The following is a 19220-nucleotide window of genomic DNA, read 5'->3' as shown; positions in this document are numbered from 1 at the left end:
ACATTTTGTTATAAATTGATTGAATTTAGAGATGATGAGAAGTAAGCCAAGGAAACTGGTCAAATAAAAGATGGTATGCTGGAACTTAACTCTCACTAGCGAGGGCTTTGTATTAGCACAATACTGTCACCAAAACAGTGTCTACTTAGACTGAAAGGTCATTATCCTACACACTAAATTGTAAGCTTAACTCTTTAGTAGATATCTGAAATTTAAGGACTCAAGTTCAGTCTTTAGCAGCAGCACATACGAAGTAGGAACTGACCTCTCACAGAAAGAGCTGAGCCTCCTTAGCAGTGTTTTTCAGCTGATCTATTGCTCTTAAGCCAGATTTTTGATCTGGCTCTGGTTTCTCCCTGGGGATCTCAGTCTCCAAGGCCTGTCCTATCTGTGTCCCAGGCACACCTCTCTCTTTTCCTTTTTCTGAGAGACTATCATTTGTCTTCATCCTCTCTTCCTTGCCTTTGCATTTTCATTCTTTGGAAAAGTCTATACTACCAGTTCTTTTACTACTCTAACCAGACTTGCCTCTTGTGAAGTTTAGAGGTATTATAGTCATGAAAAAGTTTTAAGAAAAGTATTACCATGTTAGAATGCGAGTCTTAACTTGTTCCTCTTAAAAAATGGATTCCTTCATGGAAGCTTTATGCTAAATTTTGAGACAATCAAATTTAAACAGGTCAAACTAATCTGTAGGAAATATGTATTGTGCATACTATTGCAATATAACAGGCATCTCATTAACTTTGTTTTATATGTAAAAAGAAAACCATTAAATTCTCTTGGACAGTTTAGTGAAAATGAATTTCAGTCTGTTACTTAGTCTTTGGATTCTCATGAAATAGTGTACTACTTTAACCTCAAAGGTTCACATTTGCTTAATTTTATTAGATCATTTCTCAGATTGATTTTGAATATTGTCTTGAACTGTATTTTTATAGGAACATTTTTCATGTAAATCTTTATAATCAATTTTAAATGTAATTTTTATAAAACAAATCAGATTATACGACTTGTAAACTTGATTCTTTTAGGGTAATTCTAGAGCTAAAAATTTATTTTATTTTTATGCTTGCCTTAGTGTGATTAAGAAAGCCTATCCACCAGTTTTTACAGTGTTGCTAGTTTTGATCATTTCATGGTATTAGCTTGACATTTTTAATATAAATTCTGTACTTTCTCCCATTTATCTCTAGGATACTGCTATTGTTCATCCAGTTCCCATTCGTATGACTCCTAGCAAAATCCACATGCAGGAAATGGAACTTAAGAGAACTGGCAGTGGTAAGGAAGCTGCTGTTGGGCTGTATTTTCATTTAGGATCAAACTAAAATACACAAGTAATTATTCTGTCTGGGTTCAGATTTCATTCATAATTGCTTATTTTTTAACCTAGTACTTTCTACAATTATGTTTATGTTCATGTATATTTATTTATATTGCAGTTTTTAAAAGGAAATTACTGATTTTAAATTATAAAGTTTTAAAATAAGGACATTTGAAAATGTGACATTTCTAAATACTCTGTGAGTTTTTATAGTACTATTGTAAATTTAAAGTATGTCCAAACTTTAACTGAAGAGAGGTATATGTTAAAATAAATTTTGGCTTTGAAATTGTGTATGTTGCTTGAATTCTTGGAATTTCCCCTCATTTTAGACAAAATGTTTTAGGGTTTCTCAGAAGTAGATTTATTTTGTGTATAAGTCAGCATCATAAATTAACTTATAGCCTGTATGTGTAGTGTTTTGTTTAAGTAATTGTGCTATAGGGATAAAATTAACAAAATGTAAACATGCAGATAAACTTTTTCATTATACAATATCTTCTATTATGGCAGAAAACAAAATTCTATATGAACAGGCTTATATTTGTTTTTATTAAAAATATTATTCTGTCTCATGTCTTATGGATTTACCTAATACTTCTTTGGATATCTAAATGAAGTCTTATCTTGTATTCTTTGTATTTTTACCTATTAATTGTCTACTAGATCATACTAATCCCACTAGCCCATTACTTGTAAAACCATCTGACCTTTCAGAAGAAAATAAGATAAATTCTTCAGTGAAGTTTGCTTCTGGAAATACTGTAGGTGAGTAAAAGTAGCATTACATCTTCCATTTAGTATGGATTTAGAATCTGAATAATTCAAATGTATACTCATTTACTACTTTCTTCACTGAGAGGACAGTAAACCATTTTACACACCCTACCTTATGTATGAAGGAGCCGTTGCCTGTTGCCACTTGCTTCAAGGCGGGCCTCCTGTTTTCTGTCCTTCTCAGTGTAGCCAGTTCAGTTTTTTGGCCCTTCTCCACTAGTTCCTTTGTTTCTCTCTCACAAGAAATTGTATATTTGTTCAGCCAATATTAATTGGATACAGTGTGCCAGGTTCTGTTCTAGGCACTGGGGATTTAGCAGTAAGCAAAACAGAAAAATCTTTGCTCTTGTTGAGTTTACATTCTGTAAGGGAGATAAGAGTAAAGGAGGATAAAAAGTAATTCTTATGTTAGAAAGTAATTAACATTGTGGTTAAAAATAAAGCTGGGAAAGGGGAAAGTGAATGCCATTTTAAATAAGGAGGTCACAGCAGGCCTTACCAAAAGGTGTCATTTGAATTAAAACTTGAAGGAGATGAGGAAGTTAGCTGTGTGAATCCTGAAGGAAGGATAATTAAGGCACAGCCAACAGCACATGTGAAGCCCTAAGGCAGGAAACTTGCTTCTACTGGAATAGCAAGCAAACACCTAGAATAGAGTTCCTTAAATTTGGCAGGCAGAGGTAGAGTAGTAACAGGGAGCAGTGTAAGACTTTGCCTTCAACTGAGTTAGATGAAAAGCCATTAGAAGATTTGAATGGAGGAATGACATGATCTGACCTTTTTTAACAGGATCATACTGGCTGTTCTAATGATAGTAGGCCAGAAAGTCAAAACAGGGAGAGAAAATTTAGGAGATAGGTATAATAATCCAGGCAGGAGAAGATGGCACTTAGTGTCTAGAGTGATAGCAGTGGAAGTGCTGAGAAGTGGTTGGATTCTGGCTATATTTTGTACATTTGTAGGAAAAGACCTCAGGATTTGCTTACCTGTGTGATGTAAGATATGCGGGAGAGAGTAGTCAAGAGCGATTCCAGGGTTTTTGGCCTATGCAGCTGAGAGATGAGGAAGGCTGTAATAGCAGCAGGATTGTGGGGGAAGAATAGGAGTTCAGTTCCAGATGTTTTAAATTTGGGATGCCTATTAGAATATCCAAATGGAGACAGATTCATTTTAGTGTTATTCGTATACCAACCAATTAATTCTGTGATTTACAAGAAAAGGAAAGGAGGGATACATTTTGAAATGAAACCAAATAACCTATCCCTTAAGTGTGCAACTCTTGAACGTATATTGTAGTCTTCCTTCAGATTGTCCCTGGAGTTTCTATGTTAAAATGTCTTTATTCTGTCACAACTCTTAATCTACTTCTGGTATTCTCTGCTGCTTTGTAAGACTTTGAGAAAATTAAAAATGATGTTTCCTCTGGAGAAAAATCTGGAACCCCTGGCTAATTTCATAAATTTTATTATTGTTTAAGCACATTTTATTCCCATGTGAAATATTTCTGTATCATTAAATATTATTTTTTCCGGAGTATAAATTGTTCTATCTGCTGTATAAATATGCCATGATTTATTTCATTGATATTTAATATTTTGAAATTAACAACAGTGTGATGAACTGTTAGCCTATAAGCCAATCTTTGACTGTCTCTGACTTGAAACAGCATATCAGTTATTTGTTTGAGGTAGATAGAGCAAAAAGTAAAGAAATTATTGTTATTAAATAGGATGTATCCCATTTATCAGCAGATGGTTACAGTAGTTCAGACTCTTTTACTTCTGACCCAGAACAGATCGGAAGCAATGTAACTCGTCAAAGGTCAGTATTTCTGTCAATGAAAAGCATGTTGAAATATCTTGTTGCATTTTAATGTTTAAAAATTACTTAGAACCAAGCACAAATTATTTTGTTCTCTGAGAGCTATTAGATTACCTATTGATTTATGTAAAAGACAAGTAATTTTGATTCTTTCCAACTTGAATAGAAAAACAAAAGGAATCCTGATTTTCTTCATGGTGTTTTGTGCAAGGTCTAAAGAGAGCTGATAACACCTTGGCAAGAGATGTTTAATATAGTCCTTATTGTAGCTAAATAGCAAGAGTCGGTTAAGTGATAAATGTATGTAGCCTTATGGCAAGCACCAAAAGAATTCTGTTTTAAAACGCCATCCAGAACCACAGCCCATTTGTGTGCTGCCTACCCACCCTGAAGTTCTGCATGACATATAATCTCCCAGGCACAAACACGAAAGGTGTGGGATAGGGTGGAGGATGGCAAGAGATTTGTCTGCAAGGGCTTTCCCATCCACTAAAAACTATGTGCAGGTCAGAAGCATCTTTCTCTCCTCACTTTTTGCACGTGAAATGTATTCTTTTGCCACATGCCTGCAGGATGTAGAGACTAGTAATCTAGAATCTCGAAAGAGCTTAGAGTCAGAAGGCTGTCTGTCTTCCTTCTGATTCTTCATGTGATTCTTCCTGTGTTTCTTAGCATTTTCAGTCATTTTGGAGCTTATTCTGCTTTTTATCCCTACATGTGAAAATCAGATTGCCAGAGTCCTCTTTTCAGAATATGGAAGACTTTGGTAGCAAAGAAGTGAATCTCTGGGGCGAGTTGAACTTGAGTGTAGTCACCTCTAAAATGGGATGAACGGTGGGGACACAAGAATGAGCACCTCACATAGTAGTGCCACATTCTACTTTAGTTTACCAAACTCCAGACTTCAGTAGGTTGAAAGCTTAACCATTTGGGAAAGTAGAGTTCCTCTTTTTGAAGATAGTTTCTCAGACTAACATTACTTTTAAATGAATGGGAAAACATTATGCTAGGTTTGTAGTCTATATTAAAATCATGTTGACAACTTTCTTTTCAAATTTTTTGAAATTTTGTTCAATGTAGAACTTTATAAAAAGTTATTTTACTGTAAAGCTTGTATACCTACTTGAGAAAATGTCATGCTAATAGGCTGCTTAGCCAAGTTTGAATGCCTAAAAAGAAAAAAGCTCCAATATAAGTAGCATGACCAGTTGTGATTGGGTGACTTTTGCAGGTCTCATTCAGGAACGTCGCCTGATAACACTGCACCACCACCTCCCCCTCCGCGGCCGCAGCCCTCTCATTCTAGATCATCATCGTTAGATATGAATCGGACCTTTACAGTCACCACAGGTAGGGGCCGGAGAACCATAATATACAGTATTTGATTTTAAAGTTAATCAAAGACACATACAAAACATTTTGTTTCTGTTTCTTTTAATGTCTTTTAAAAATATTTATCTGAAGAAAAATTTGGGGTTAAAAAGATACCAGATGAGAGGGAATTTTTTTTCTTAATGACTATCTAAAGTATGTTTGAGTATAAATAATAAAGATGGGATCTGAGAGACGTCACAGGAAATTTAAAAAGAAAGATGCGGTGATACCAAAGGTAAAACTAACAACTCTTAATTTGGCTGATGAAAGAGAAGAGTTGTAACTTACTCTAAGGTTTCAATTTTTGAGTAACTGGCAGTATTGTTACTATGCTGACATAGAAGAGTTAGGGCAGAGGGTGATAATGTTATTATGTTTTAGTCATTGTATGTTTGGAATGGTGAGGAAAGGGTAGATAATCAACAGGCCATTGGACTTTTGAGCTGAGAAAGATTGATGTATTATTTGAGAATCATTTACATAGAAATGGGAGAGTGAAGTGTTAAGTGAAAGAGAAAATTTGGAAGTCTTCACTTCAGAAATATGGGAAGAAAACCCAGAATATATACTTTTATGGAAACAGGCAGGAGCATGTCAAGAGGGCCTCATGTAATAGAGGTAACAAGGAACGAGGCCTGATTAAAGTCCATGAGATTTAGCCATAAGATCACATATAGACCATTTAACCAGATAGTATCTGCCTTCCAATACTTATCAAACATTCTTAGAAATCTTTAGTATGTGGTCACATTCATTCAGCCTGTTTCTTCTATTAGCAAAGTGATTATATATTTACTAAAAAGAAGACTTGTATATTCACTCAGGACAACAACAGGCTGGAGTTGTTGCCCATCCTCCTGCAGTGCCTCCAAGACCACAGCCCTCACAGGTAATTCTCCAAGGTGTTCATTACAAAATGTCCCCATGATCAATTTGTCTGTTAGGTGTTTAATGCTAGTCTCGAATTATTTGGAAGGTCAGGAATAACCTAATGGTCATTCTTAATGAGCATTTAATTCAATGAAGCTAAATCTTATTTTGGAAGATAAGAATTTCAAGAATGATCCGAGTTATTTTTTGAAAGAACCTTAACAGTGAAATGATAATGTATTAACAGAGGGTTTAGTGGAAAGAACAATGGATTGGGAAATAGAAGATGTCCATTAATGTCCTGGGTCTAGCAGTGACTCACAGCCTCTCTCTGGATGTGTTACTGTATCAGTTAAGGAAGTGTGAATGACCTGCATCCTTTCCAGGTCAAAACTGAAGTGCTGCAGTAGATGTATTTATAAAATGCTCTGGGTGGGACAGCCTTAGTAGCTAGTAAAGTGAAGGATCACATTGAGAAGATACAAGTAAAATGAAGGAAGTGAGACTAGAGCAGGGACTTGAAAGATAAAGTGTATTTATTGGGCAGAGAGCATTCCAAACAGAAGGTATGGCATCCAAAAGCCATGGTGGTATGTGTTAAGCCTGGCATATTCCTGGAAAAAAGGAGTTAGGTCAGTATATCTGAAGTAGATGTGTGGGATGATGGAAAATGAACCTGGAGAGGTAGGGATGAGGCAGAGCACCTCCCGTATCATACTAAGAAGGGTAGAGTTCTTCTTAGAGAACATGGAGAATTTTTAAAGGGAAGAGCCTACACATTTATTTCTTTAGTATCCTTTACTTCCTTTGTCATAAACTGTCTCACACTCAAAATATTTTAATTCCTAGTTTACTTAATCTCTTATCCTTCACTGGACTGTCAGTTTTATTAGGGCATGGGCCTTATTTGTTTTGCTCAGTACTGTGTCTGTAGTGCCTCGCACAAAGCTAGATACTCAGTAAATGTGTTTTTAGACTTAAGATTTTAGCAGCATTGGTCTGGCAAAGGAGTAGAGGATGAGTTGAAGGGAAGTGTGCTTGACATGTTGGAAGAATAGTTAGAGCAGTGGTTTTCACACTTTAAAAATAACAACCTTTTTAAGAAACATAGTGAAAAATTTAAAAAAATAACTTTTTAAGGAACAGACTATTGTGCAGTAGCCCAATTCAGGAAAAAAAAAAATACATGCAAATGGAGAATTAGGGTAGGGCCAGTCCCTCCCTTCTCCTCCGGTGTACTTTCTTTGCATTAAAAATTTTGGACAAGGATCTTTCTCTTAGAGGTTTATCATCTTAATTTTTTGAGTGTCTTAGCTTTTCACTTACAGTTTAAACATTTATTTAGAGCCAAGTGTTACTGTAGTACATACACCTCTCTGAATGTACAGATAATAAAACAGAGTATCTTAATGGTATATTTTCAAAGAAAAAGAAGGTGATTCTGTGAAACTGATACTCCACAAAATGTTTGTTCTTCTCTTCTAACCATTGTGCAGGCTCCTGGTCCCATTGTGCATCGCCCAGTGGATGCTGATGGCCTCATAACTCACACTAGTACCTCACCTCAGCAGATACCAGAACAACCAAATTTTGCAGATTTCAGCCAATTTGAAGTATTTGCTGCATCAAATGTAAATGAAGAACAAGATGATGAAGCCGAGAAACACCCAGAGGTCTTGTTGGTCAGTTTTCAAGGGCTTGGATAATTTTCTGCTGGCATTTTCTTCCCACGTCATGCTCGTAAGCCTGTCTTATCAACAGAGCAGATATTAGAGGGGACATCAGTGAGTAAATCTCTGCTGCTGCCTCTTCTAGGAGATATATTATTGATCCTCTAGAATTAATATATTCCCTAGGTCAATGCGTCTCAACTTTTTAATTGGCCTCTGACACCTCCTTGTTGCAGTGTGATGCAATCAGAATCAGGTACAGGGTATGGGTAGATACAGTGTGAGAATACACAGATGCAACCACCTGGCCCTGGCTGAAACACTGCTCTCGAGGTTTCACCTTAATGCTAAGCATCTGATTGTGTGATTTAGTGAAGATTTCCATGTGATAAGAAGCTGTGGTTACCATGGCTCCATTCAGTTTATATGAGAGTCAATTGTCTTAGTTAGAGGCAGACTTAAAGACTACAGGATGTCAACATCTAATCTTTGCAGATGGCATTCCAGGAGAATCTCTTGTAGTTCTAGCAGCGAGAACTTCTCCGGGAATCCCTGACCTAAATCACTGAGTGTAAATGTGGACTTGGAGGGCCCAGAGGAATTCTGAAACTGCTATTCAGATTGTTTCAACCCATATTAAGCCTCTGTTATAGTTCCAAAAATCCATGTTTATTTGACTGGGATAATTTAGATAAAGGTTTCATGTGGATCTGATCCATGGAGAATTTCCTACTAGCCCCCTTTTCAAACCTGTAACTTTCTGCCGGCTCGTTAGGGGAATGAGCCATACCCAGGGAGGCAGGGGTGGGGCTGAGGACAAGTGCAGGTGTGCATAGTGCTGTGCTCACTCTCCTGGGTGCCTGCACCCCTCCCCCCCTGCCCCAACAGGAGGACTTCCCAGCGCAGCCACCTAGAGGTGCAGCAAGTAGCTGCACCCTTCAGCCCACCCGTGCCTCCTTCACACATGTTACCTTCCCTCCTCTCTGCCTTTCAAGTTTTTTCTCCTCTTCATCTCAGATTTCTTGTCAGAATGAATATTTTCTTAATATTTTACTCTGATTTGTTACATATTCTATATTTATACAGAATTATATATTATATATAATAGTGATAATATATTCATCTCTAGGTTGAAAAAGCTTCTGATCCTGCAAGTTCTCTTCGAGTTGCCAAAACAGATAGTAAAATTGAAGAAAAGACAGCTACTAGTGCTCCTGCCAATGTGGTATGCAGAAAATCTTATAATATTGATAATTTCGTACATATAAAAAGTTATATGAGATAATTTTTAGAAACAAGGTCAATTAGAAATCGTCTAACCCATTTCACTGCTTTTAACTTATATATTGAGTCTATCTCAGAATACATTCTACTTACATTTGATCAACATGTTATTCTATAACCAATTTTAGTACATGCTACAGGTTCCCGAAAATTAAAGTGGTTAGTACATTCTTTCACATATATAAAGTAGAACTTATTTATAGGTCAATTCAGTTTTTAACTATTTTAGGTATAATTTTTTCCTAAACATTTTTATCATGGAAAATGTTAAACATCCATAAAAGTTGAAATAATTTTACATTGTACATCAATAGACTCACCACTTTGATTACACCATTTACATTTTTACTATAAGTTGCTTTACTACATCTGTCTCTCCTTCTGTTACTCCTTGTCTGTTTTATGCTTTCCAAATTACACATATCAGAACACTATTCCCTTGAGGAAACAGTTTTGGTAACTTTATTTTTCTATCATCCAGACAGTCCCAATAGTTATTAAAACAGCATGTGTTTCTGAAGGTGCTTAAATTCTACTTTCTGGACAACATTTTTACTATATTAATAGTTGTGTGATCATTTTAAATGATTAGTTTTATTTTTGTCAATGCACAACAAATTAAAAATGGCACTTAACTAAAGAGATGGCAGTTGACTATTTTTATTTATTTAAAGGTAATAAAAGGTTATGGTAAATACTAAAACATCATATTTGATTCTTTTGGGGGCACATTCACAATTTCCAACAAAATGTCCACTCATTTTCAAGAGTTAGAATTACTGTGCATCTTAGTTTATTTTGTTTTTTTTTTAAAGAGTTCTCTAGCTTTCCACCTCTTTAAGTTGTTTTATTCAGTAAGATGATGTATTTTAGAATTTTTATATTGTATGTATTTAATACATTCATGATAGTGATGTCAACTAGAAACATCCTTTCCCACGGTAATTTAGGTTAGCTGTTACCACAGATACATAAATTGTTTTAAAGTAGGACACATGACTTTGAATTTTTCAAGAGCAAATGGCTTAAAGAAAGCAAATGGTGTTGGCAAAGTGCTAACTGTGAATGTCCTTAAAAAAAGAAAAAAATGCCATTATCAGTGGAATTCTTGTCTTACAGAGCAAAGGCACAACACCTCTTGCTCCACCACCTAAACCTGTTAGAAGAAGATTAAAATCAGAAGATGAATTAAGGCCAGAAGTTGATGAACATACACAAAAGACAGGTGTCTTAGCTGCTGTTCTTGCATCACAACCTTCTATTCCTAGGTAATCAAAGCTATTCCTAAGTACATTTAATTGCTAGGAAGAAAAAGCATAACAATTAAAAATATCAAATTGAAAGAAATTATGGTCAGACTAGTTCTTTAGCTGAGCAGATGTTCTTAGCTGTTCTGTGAGAGCTTTCTCATTTATGAGTAGGTAGATTATTCTTTCCACTTTTTCCCCTTTATTATTAAGTTCAATTCCATTCTAATACCTTGTTGCAGACCCTGGGGCAGACGTTTTTAAAGTTGATAGTGTAGAGCAAAACTAATGTTCTAACTGTGGTGTATCTAGACCAGGAGTTAGCAGCCTAAGGCTCATAGGCCAAATTTGGCTAAATGAGCTAAAAATGACTTTTACTTTTTTGTAAAAACGAGAAACAAAAAACTAGAATATGCAACAGAAACTGTATGGTCTGCAAAACCTAAAATATTTACTATCTGGTCATTTAGAGAAAATGTTTGCCAATGCCCACTCTAGACTATTTACCTTAAACTCGGATCACTCTACAAAAGAATAATAATTAATAACAATAATAAACTTAAGCTTAGATAGTTTTGGTTTACCATTGAAACTGAACAAGTGAGATTGGGTTGTGCTGATAAGGGAAAAGATGCTCCCTCTGCTTTCCATGTCTAGAAATAAATGAAGGAAGAATGGAGAAAATTTAAAAATAAGAAATGAAGGTTATGTTTTTTTTGCCCCGTTTATGTTCTCAGATCTATTGGGAAAGATAAGAAAGCTATTCAGGCATCAATTAGACGCAATAAGGAAACCAACACAGTTTTGGCCAGATTGAATAGTGAATTGCAGCAACAATTAAAGGTAAAATACTTTCTGAATCTTTACTTGTGACATTCCATGGCCTAAGAACATCTCAGAGTTGAAGGGGAACTTAGAGGTGATCCAGCGATTCTTAATCTCATAAGAAACTTTCCATGAAGCAAGAGAAATGTGTATCTGAAATGTTTTATGAGTCTTTGAATCTTTTTGTACTAGAAGGAATGTTTTATGCTCAATTTTGGTCTACATTGCTTTATCTTACATATATACAAGGCATTACTATTCCTATAATGTGCCTTCATAAAGGAACCTAAAGAGAAGAAATGTTGTGACCTCAGGTACCTCCAAAATCACATAGATGGCTCTCTAACACTTTTTAACTTCTAAATGATTTGACTGTGGTTAGTTTGTCCTTTTATCAAAGACAACTCAGATTCTATGAAAGGGACTTAAACAGGTCTAAAGAGGAAGAGGAGTGGGGGTGATTTAAATTATCTTGCATATGGAAAAAGAAAAGACAGCCTTAAAAAGAAATGTTGCTTATGTATACTGTGTACCACTGTCATCTAATACTTGAGAGGAATGAGTTTGTTTTCTGTTAACTATGATTTCTTTGAATCCCTATGAATAAAAGTTACTCCCAGAATCACTTATGGTTCATCAACATTATTAAGGACTATGTCTTATAATCAGTGGTTCTTAAACCTTAATGTATATATAGATAATCTGGGGTCATGTTAAAATGCAGATTCTGATTTAGTAGGTCTGAGGTGGGACCTGAGAATTCAGCTTTTCTAATAAGCTTCCAGGTGATGGAGATGCTGGAAGATTGTTGGCCCCACTTTGAATATAGCAAGGTTGTAAACCACAAAAGATGAGGAACAGAGTCCATGGAAATGAAAAATGAATGCAGAGTTGGTTCATATCCCTCATCTAGCATGTATCACACTGTCCTGGAGTTACTATTGATGATACATTTGCCTCTCTATGCTACTAAACTGAACTCACTGAGGGTAAATCATGATCATTTTTGTTTAAGAAGACTGTATACTATATTGTCCAAACCAAGAAACATTTGAGAGAAAAGAGGGAGAGTTGTATTAGTATTTAGGTCAAGACATTAGGCATAAACTGGGACTGTTATAGATAAATTTAACGGCTATCTTGTCTCTTTCTTCAAAACCCAGCATATGTTAGGCATTTGATAAATGTCTATCGAATGAATTACATTCTTGCATAACTCTTTGATCAAAGGAGAAGATGTTTATAGTTGTTGTATGATTATGAATTTAGTCCATTGTAAAGGAAGAATGCAAAACGTAAGGACAAGCTTGCTTAGTATCATACCTTGAAGTTGCAGATTTTGTTAATGCATGTTTTTCTGAAGAACTAAGGAAAACCATTGAAATAAGTATGTAGAAGCTATTTTATAAATCACTTTTCTCATGAACTCTGAGAATGAAAAATAGGAAGTGAGGTACCAAATAAGAAGAGGTAATTCTGGTTAAAACAAGTTACTGTCATTATGATAGAGAAAAGGAAAGTTAGAATTTGATGGCTATCTGAAAAGACTGCCCCCAGTCAATAGTGATTAAAAATTCTGAATGCAAAATTAATTTATTCTTTGTGAAGCTGGAATTCAAAATGAGATCCAGGAGTTGCTATAACCAGGTGTTATCACTGGGGAAAAGAATCTATGTTAACAATTTATCTACAGTTAATTCAGGGGCAGACTTAATGCAAAATTCATATACATTAATACCCATCATTGCAAATATTGGCATTTTAATTAGACAAAAAATATTACCTTCGTTCATATCATAAAAAGATTTAAATTACTAGGATCGTATTTTAATATTATAAATATATAAACTATCTAAAGTGAAGTACACTTTTTAAAATAGAAACAGCTTTCCCTTAACCTTCTTGACAAATTTAAATTGTATTCTTGAAGTGAAGCTGTTGTTAGATGTGTCTTCATTATGATATACTTTGAAACATAACTTGGTCTTTGCATCTTTTTCAGGATGTTCTTGAGGAGAGAATTTCCCTGGAAGTTCAACTGGAACAACTTCGACCATTCTCTCACCTATAAGCCAATTGCCGTTAACTGTGAACACAACCATTTTTAAGTGATTTTGGGTTCAAAGCCAGTTTGGAGACCCAAACATTGAGCTCACTGCATAATTCAACATTAAATTTTATGATTCTGTTTTGCCCTATATGTTCACCATTGTATTTAAGTATCTTTTATTTTTTAATTTCAACAATAAAAGGGTCAGGATGACTTTTTTTGGAGGGTATATTGTGTTTGTTGGGCACACCTTACCCTTGCTGTTCCATAGCATCAGGAATACATAATAGTGGTTAATTATATTTATATGGCCAAAACCACACACTGATTTGATTTACAGAATGGGCGTCCCATTTACATCGCAAGCCAGCCACAGTCTTAGAAATCTTTGCAAAAAGGAAACATAAACTGTCAATTTGTCCTCTTTTAGGTTTAATATTTTACATAAAGCATCTGTTTGTTCTGTAAAAAAATCTTTAAAATGAGTTTCCTATTTAGTTTTTGGTTTTAAAGAATTATATTGGATAAGGCAGTTTTCACTATAAGCTAATTTACTAGAAAAGTCTTCTCTGCAGTAATCGACATTTTTCAGGAGTCACTTGGTACTTTTAGACCTCTTACATGTCAACTTGTGATAAATACAAAACATGTCAGATTTTGTATTTTCTTTGTGAATATTTGATGAGTTTCATCAGTGACTTACCATTATTTTGTGTGAAATGTTAATTCAGCAGTAGTCCTAGAAATTTATGAAGTAGCTATCAAGATAGGCCTTTACTTAATTGTCCCTCACGGTGAAGGAAGTGTGAATCCACTACATAAGTACTGTCTTGGAAACATCGCCACTTCTTGCATGATTTATGCACTTAACTCTCTATTAACTCTATTAAGCTACAGGGATTATTTTCAAGTACCGTCTTCTCACTTTTTTTTTTGTTTTGGTAGATAGACACGTTTTTCCTATTAACAAAGAGTTTGTGGAGTGTGCCCTATTCAGGATAATATACTGTTTTAGAATTTGTTTTATATGATACATACATTTTGATCACACTTGTAAATTTGCATTCACTGCTGACTAACAGCAGATATTCTCTTCAAGATTTATTCTGTCTATAGGATCATAGATGTTAAGCTGCATGGATATATCTTAGCAGAATCATAAGTTTGATTTTATGCTAATAAAACACAATAATTTTGTACATTTTTAAACAAGGATTTAAATGTTTAAGAATTAGGAATTTGTATTTTTATTGCTGAAAGAAGAATATGTTTAAATAGCCTAGGTTCACAATCCTAGATTAGACCAGTCAATTTTATTACCTTAAAATGGGAGTATGAAGCAAAAAGGAAACTGACAACCTAAAGCTTCCAAGATTAATATAACTTTCATCTAGCAATAACTAGGTAAAAATATTATTATTGTACATACCAGCTAAAATTTCCAAGTGGCAAACAATATGGCTTCAATTTGTTGAATAACCAAATGAAGGCTTTAAAGGCCCAGGAATCTACTCAACACCTGTTTTGCTGTTTGTTTTAAACAGAACTGTCTTTTTTTGTTTTTACTCAGCTAAATTCCATTATGGGCAAGTTTTGCTAGGTTTCCATTTATTTTTGTTTTTTAGAAGTTGCTTTTTTTCAGTTGCTTTCTAATTTAACAATGTCACAAATATTTTTAAAGCTGCTTTTTTGGAAGATCTAAGACTTTAATATTGCTACCCAAAACAAAAACACTTAAAAATCACAAAAAACATTTTAGTACTTGTAGTGCTATATTTTTGATGCTCTGCAGAGGAGTACATTCATGTTAAGGATACATATGCCAAGTTTTTTAGTAAATTGCCATTTATATTTCTTATACATATTTTTAAATCAGTAATTATTTCATGAACATGTTATAGATGATCGGTAAATTGTCAACACATTAAAATAATTTTCTAGACAGATCATTTAAGAAAAAACACTTTTCATTCTGCTTTTATTTTTTTATTAGATGATAAAACAAAACTTCATACAATATGCTTACTCTATCTTAGGTTTCATCACAACAGTCGAATTACTCTAAGTAATATTATCCATGAAATACTGCCAAAAGAACTAGTTCAAATTTTGGGGCTTAAATTGTTTTTATGGTACATTCATTCTACATAAGTGAGCATAGACAATAAAGTTTTAAAGTTGGAAGGCACCTTATGGCACCTAGTTCATCCTCTCATCATCCATGACCAATAATCATTCTGTTTCTTACTGAATGTTCATTGGAACAGAAAATATATGTTGACTATTTTTGCCAGGGAAAATTGGCACCCCTGGTGTTTTCTTTAAGTTTGGTTTTATTTCTCTATACTACTCCTGATTGCATTTTGGAGTACTGACAACCATTGGAACTTGTCATCCTCTGCCTCTGTAGCACAAATCCATTCATGGTTTGGACCTTGAAGAATAAATGCATTCTTGACATCTGTAAAAAGCATTTGAGGTACACTAATTAATCTCTGCAGGTAACAATCAAAATATTTTAAAATTCAAAAATCAAGTCATCTTTAAGAATTTTTGAAATTTAAAAAGATTCAAAACAAATACAAATGTAGTTTATAATGTCCTAAAATACTAAATAATTCAAACATAAAGTATTGCTTTTATATCATAGTTATTGTAATAAGCAGTTATTTTAAAGACTATAGATGATGAAATGTTCTTTTTTTTTTTTTTTTTTTTTTTTGAGACAGAGTCTCAGCTGCTTTGTTGCCCGGGCTAGAGTGAGTGCCGTGGCATCAGCCTAGCTCACAGCAACCTCAAACTCCCGGGCTTGAGCAGCAATCCTACTGCCTCAGCCTCCCGAGTAGCTGGGACTACAGGCATGCGCCACCATGCCCAGCTAATTTTTTCTATATAGATTTTTAGCTGTCCAAATCATTTCTTTCTATTTTTGGTAGAGATGGGATCTCGCTCTTGCTCAGGCTGGTCTTGAACTCCTGACCTCGAGTGATCCACCCGCCTCAGCCTCCCAGAGGGCTAGGATTACAGGCGTGAGCCACCGCGCCTGGCCTATGAAATGTTCTTTAATTCCTTGTTTCAATCATTCCAAAAGGAACTGGAATCAGTGACAGACTTTACTAATAGTTATTGTAGGTAGAGATGCTGAGAACTAGACCTAGACAACTTGGGTATGAGGGCCAGTGACAGAATTAAGCCACTGCCTGGCTGAGCACCTGCTATCTATTAGGCTACATAGCAGTGTTCTGATTATCATGGTAGGAGGGAACTTAAAGGAGACATGTTTCATACACTATTTAACCATACCCGGTGGTTATAGGTAACTAACTCCTTTTACCTGAGTTTGTCTTCTAGGTGGAAATATTTATTTCCACACTTGGTGTTCATTTTTTCTCAGGCTCAGATTTAGAATGGCCTAAAGCCATTGGGAAGCAGCCCTTTTAGTTAAGGGGTTGGTTACTTCTCTAAGGTCTTGGTTTCAGCTTTAACTTTAAATCCTGTGTTTACATGCAGTGAAAATATTAGAATGAGAGATGTTACATTCACATTGTTCGGCCTAACAGAAATATAGGAAAGAGATATGGGTCCTCTTAAGCTTGGGAAGTAGAGTGTAGGATAATAACTAAAAATAGGTACAATAGTTTTAAGTAGGATTTCTTATGACAAATATTATTTCTGTTGCAATTATTATAAATGAAATGTTTAAGTTTACTAAGCATCCTTTACAAATATGTTGATTCCTTTATTTAAAAAAACTCCCAATTTAAATGCAGACTTAAGGAAGAAAAGGTACAGTCCAATCTGTAATAATACTTAGTCCCAATAGAATGGAAAAGTAATAGGTAAATATCTAAAATATGCTTCAAAGCTGTAGCACCTTGAAACAGTATAGAATAGTGGTTAAGAGCTCCAGCTTTCGTGTCAGACTGCTTCAAAGAATTCAGGATAATGTGAGGTCTTGCCTCCCTCCGTGGTTTTTGAAAGCTGCTTTCCTAATGTTCAGGGTGCATGTCTGACAATGCCAGTACTCCTGTCCTTTGCTATTTCACAGGTAGATGAAAGTTCACATTATTTCATGAAATCCTAATATTTGGGAAATTATTTGCAAACTGGTAAATTATAATTCCAGTCCTTTTCCTACTTTTTTATTGGTTAATGAGCTTTGTGTAATATAGCTATAGTATTTGTCTCTTGGAAAGAAAAGAATACATACACTTGGAATCTGGAATATCTTCTACAAATATCCTATGAAGGGCCACTGATGCAATGAACTGGTAGCTGGTTTTTGAAGTCCTTTCAAATGGAGTATGAGATGTGCCCCGACTAGAAACAAGCAGGACGTCATTGAAGAGAAAAAGGCTGAGGTCACGGATGTGTTCATAGAGCCTAGGTTAAAATGGAGAAGGGACAGTTTAGTAACATAGGTACATACATGCTTTGTACCTGTTACTAGTTAACATAGGTTACTAGTTAACCATTTTGAAACTGGCCATTAGTCAAGGGTTTTATCCCACTACAGACCTTCTGAGCAGCTTGTTGAAGTTCTCAGTATAATATTCTTCCTTATGTGATTAGTCCCTTCTCTGTCTTAGACCAAAACTGTGGGCCATCAAGGTTCCTGGTGGAGTGGTTTGAGCTTGTCCGTTGGACAAGTATTTTGTAATCAGTGGGAAAGATGAACATTGAACTTTTCCTCCCTTATGAAATGAATCACATTATAGCTGTGGTGTTAAACTTTTATTGAGTTTGGTGTTTTGATGTATTAGGGCAATCTGAAGAAAACAAGTTTTTGTTTTGTTTCATCTTTAAGGGTAACAGGTTGGGTAGAGAAAACCAGAACCAGTGTGGCATGAGGTATCTTAGTAGAAAATGGGGGCTGCGGGAAAGCATTAAACTGGTAGGTAGAAGTAAACATAAAAGTTTTTACTTTAGATTGAAAAGGAATTGATAGGTAACTTAATATACTTTATCAGTATGGAAGGCAGAAATCAAATAGTTCTTCATTTTCACAGAGGTTGCTACCATGGTCAACTGCAAGTGTATTTATCAAGGGGCAAAATGTGACGTCCTCAACCTCCCATCTGTCATCCTCTTTGCTGTTCTATTGCTGGAGCCTGATCACTGTGTCTGGCAGGTGTCACGGGGCTCTAGGGTGGGTCATCCATCCTGTGTGAGTACTTTAGCAGAGCACCAGGGGGATACACAGGGAGGAGCTGGGGAGACCACTGCATTTCAAACCCTTCCTTCCTGTCTTTGGTTATGACTTAGGCTGGAAGGAGGGGAGTCCTTCACATTTATTGATATCTTGCAAGAAATAATATTCTAGGTCAAGTTGATAGGTTATTCTAAGGAGAATGGAGTGTACTGAACTAGAGATTAAGGGAGAGAGGAAGCAGGAAAGGGGGGGGTGCATTTGCAATGCTCTGAGAAGTATCGGGTGAGTGGCTACTTTAAATAGGCAAAAGAATTCTACCATGTTTTGCTTTTTTAGCGGGGAAGAGGAACAATATTTTTATCATATCCCTGATATGAACAATTATTTCTCCTATCATAGAAGATTAGAAAAATGTCTAAAGTTGTAATAAAACTTTGCTGTTTTATCTGAATTATTAGGGAATACACTTACAGAGTGCTTTGAAGAAGTGGCATTCAAAAGGGTGCTTGCTTTGGTAGATAGGTGTTCTGTTCTTTTCCTTTGGGAACGACAACATTGAAAGCAGAGGTAATTGAAAGAGAATTACAGTTTTTTGATGCACCTGGATCAGGTGGGTGACTGGCCCAGGGAGGGGAAGGGGCAGCCACACTGACCTGAGCTCAGGCTGCTTAGCAGGGAGGCCTTTTGTAATCTGAGGACATGAGTGAGGGAAAGATGAACACACAAGAGGTTATTTCAATCTGATTGTGAGAGTGTTATTTAAAACACACATATATATGATTTTTATCTAGAGAAAAGCTTTTCAAAAGCCATTTACTAAATT

The 19220-nt window shown here is 35.3% G+C and overlaps 2 protein-coding genes across 5 annotated transcripts in view; one reads left to right on the top strand and one right to left on the bottom strand.

Moving 5' to 3' along the window:
- REPS1 (RALBP1 associated Eps domain containing 1) overlaps positions 1-13463 on the top strand; it is a 75060-nt gene extending 61597 nt beyond the window's left edge. For 2 of the 4 annotated variants that reach the window (XM_045544462.1, XM_045544460.1), the window contains 10 exons: positions 1197-1284; positions 1994-2095; positions 3856-3925; positions 5157-5275; positions 6124-6188; positions 7666-7851; positions 8969-9064; positions 10243-10391; positions 11108-11213; positions 13198-13463. In XM_045544462.1, coding sequence (XP_045400418.1) covers positions 1197-1284; positions 1994-2095; positions 3856-3925; positions 5157-5275; positions 6124-6188; positions 7666-7851; positions 8969-9064; positions 10243-10391; positions 11108-11213; positions 13198-13266 — 1050 coding nt within the window. In that variant the 3' untranslated portion in view covers positions 13267-13463. Of the gene's footprint in view, positions 1-1196; positions 1285-1993; positions 2096-3852; positions 3926-5156; positions 5276-6123; positions 6189-7665; positions 7852-8968; positions 9065-10242; positions 10392-11107; positions 11214-13197 lie in introns of all 4 variants that reach the window. The other 2 variants (XM_045544461.1, XM_045544458.1) reach the window with 1 other exon arrangement.
- A 1718-nt stretch (positions 13464-15181) lies between these two features.
- Positions 15182-19220, bottom strand: part of ECT2L (epithelial cell transforming 2 like) — a 67973-nt gene continuing 63934 nt past the window's right edge. The window contains 2 exon segments of the mRNA XM_045544457.1: positions 15182-15706; positions 17456-17628. Coding sequence (XP_045400413.1) covers positions 15579-15706; positions 17456-17628 — 301 coding nt within the window. The 3' untranslated portion in view covers positions 15182-15578.

Source organism: Lemur catta, chromosome 2 (genome assembly GCF_020740605.2).
Source record: "Lemur catta isolate mLemCat1 chromosome 2, mLemCat1.pri, whole genome shotgun sequence".
NCBI classification, from domain to species: domain Eukaryota; kingdom Metazoa; phylum Chordata; class Mammalia; order Primates; family Lemuridae; genus Lemur; species Lemur catta.
This window is presented reverse-complemented; position numbering and strand designations above follow the sequence as displayed.